At 31.5% G+C, this 855-nt stretch overlaps 1 protein-coding gene across 1 annotated transcript; it reads left to right on the top strand.

Moving 5' to 3' along the window:
- The first annotated feature begins 394 nt into the window (after nt 1-394).
- LOC105793614 (uncharacterized) lies at nt 395-855 on the top strand. The gene has a single exon (XM_012622485.2). It carries the CDS (start codon nt 564-566, stop codon nt 735-737), a length of 174 nt encoding a protein of 57 aa, XP_012477939.1. The 5' UTR covers nt 395-563; the 3' UTR covers nt 738-855.

Below are 855 nucleotides of genomic sequence, written 5' to 3' on the forward strand. Positions count from 1 at the left end.
AATAACAAAATATTTCTAGTCAAACCATCCAACAAAATGAAAAGATAAAAAAACAATGATACATTTGAAATAAGGGCTAAAGTTAAACATTAGTTTATGACCCACTGTCTGCAACGAAGCTATTAGAGTTAAAAAATTTCAATACGTAGAAAAATAATGGTAAAAAAAACTCATAAAATTCAAACAAATTAATTAACTCGGTGTATAAATGAGTTTAAAATTTTAATGTTTTAATCTAATTTTTATTAAAAATAATTTAATTCGTTATTGATGATTAAATATGACATTTGGTAAAAAGGTTAGGTATAAATTTAACTGTAAAAAATAAAAATTAAATTGAAAATATATGTTATATACATTCCCTGTTTAAAAACAAAAACACAAACAACCGTCCCTCGCCCATTGTATTTGTAGACCCAGCATTTTTAGCTCCACTCCGCCCCACCAAATCAACTTTCACTAAATTTTCGCTATATATACAAATATTTTGGAGGCGATTGTCCTCATGATATGATTTGCTCTGATCTGTAATCCCAAGCTTTTTTTTTATAAAGTTTGAAGAGATGATTTTGGTGGCGATTGTAGCGGAGCTAATGGAGGAGTACACGGTGCTGTTGTGTAGACTAGTCGAGCATTTGTTTCATGAAGCTCCTTTCCCAAGGCGCATTCGTTTCCTTATCCTCTCCAGTCTTCCTGTTGCTTCTTCCACTGCCCCTCTCCTCCCAGCCCCTGCTTAGTGTTTTTTGTTTTTTCTTCTCTTTTTAATGACATGCGGGATTCAATTATTTGTAGATTCCTACTGTGTAATATAATTTTCATTAGAAATTGCAGTGTGATAGATCTTTTTTCATCAAA

This window comes from Gossypium raimondii, chromosome 8, assembly GCF_025698545.1.
Source record: "Gossypium raimondii isolate GPD5lz chromosome 8, ASM2569854v1, whole genome shotgun sequence".
In the NCBI taxonomy this organism is placed as follows: Eukaryota; Viridiplantae; Streptophyta; class Magnoliopsida; order Malvales; family Malvaceae; genus Gossypium; species Gossypium raimondii.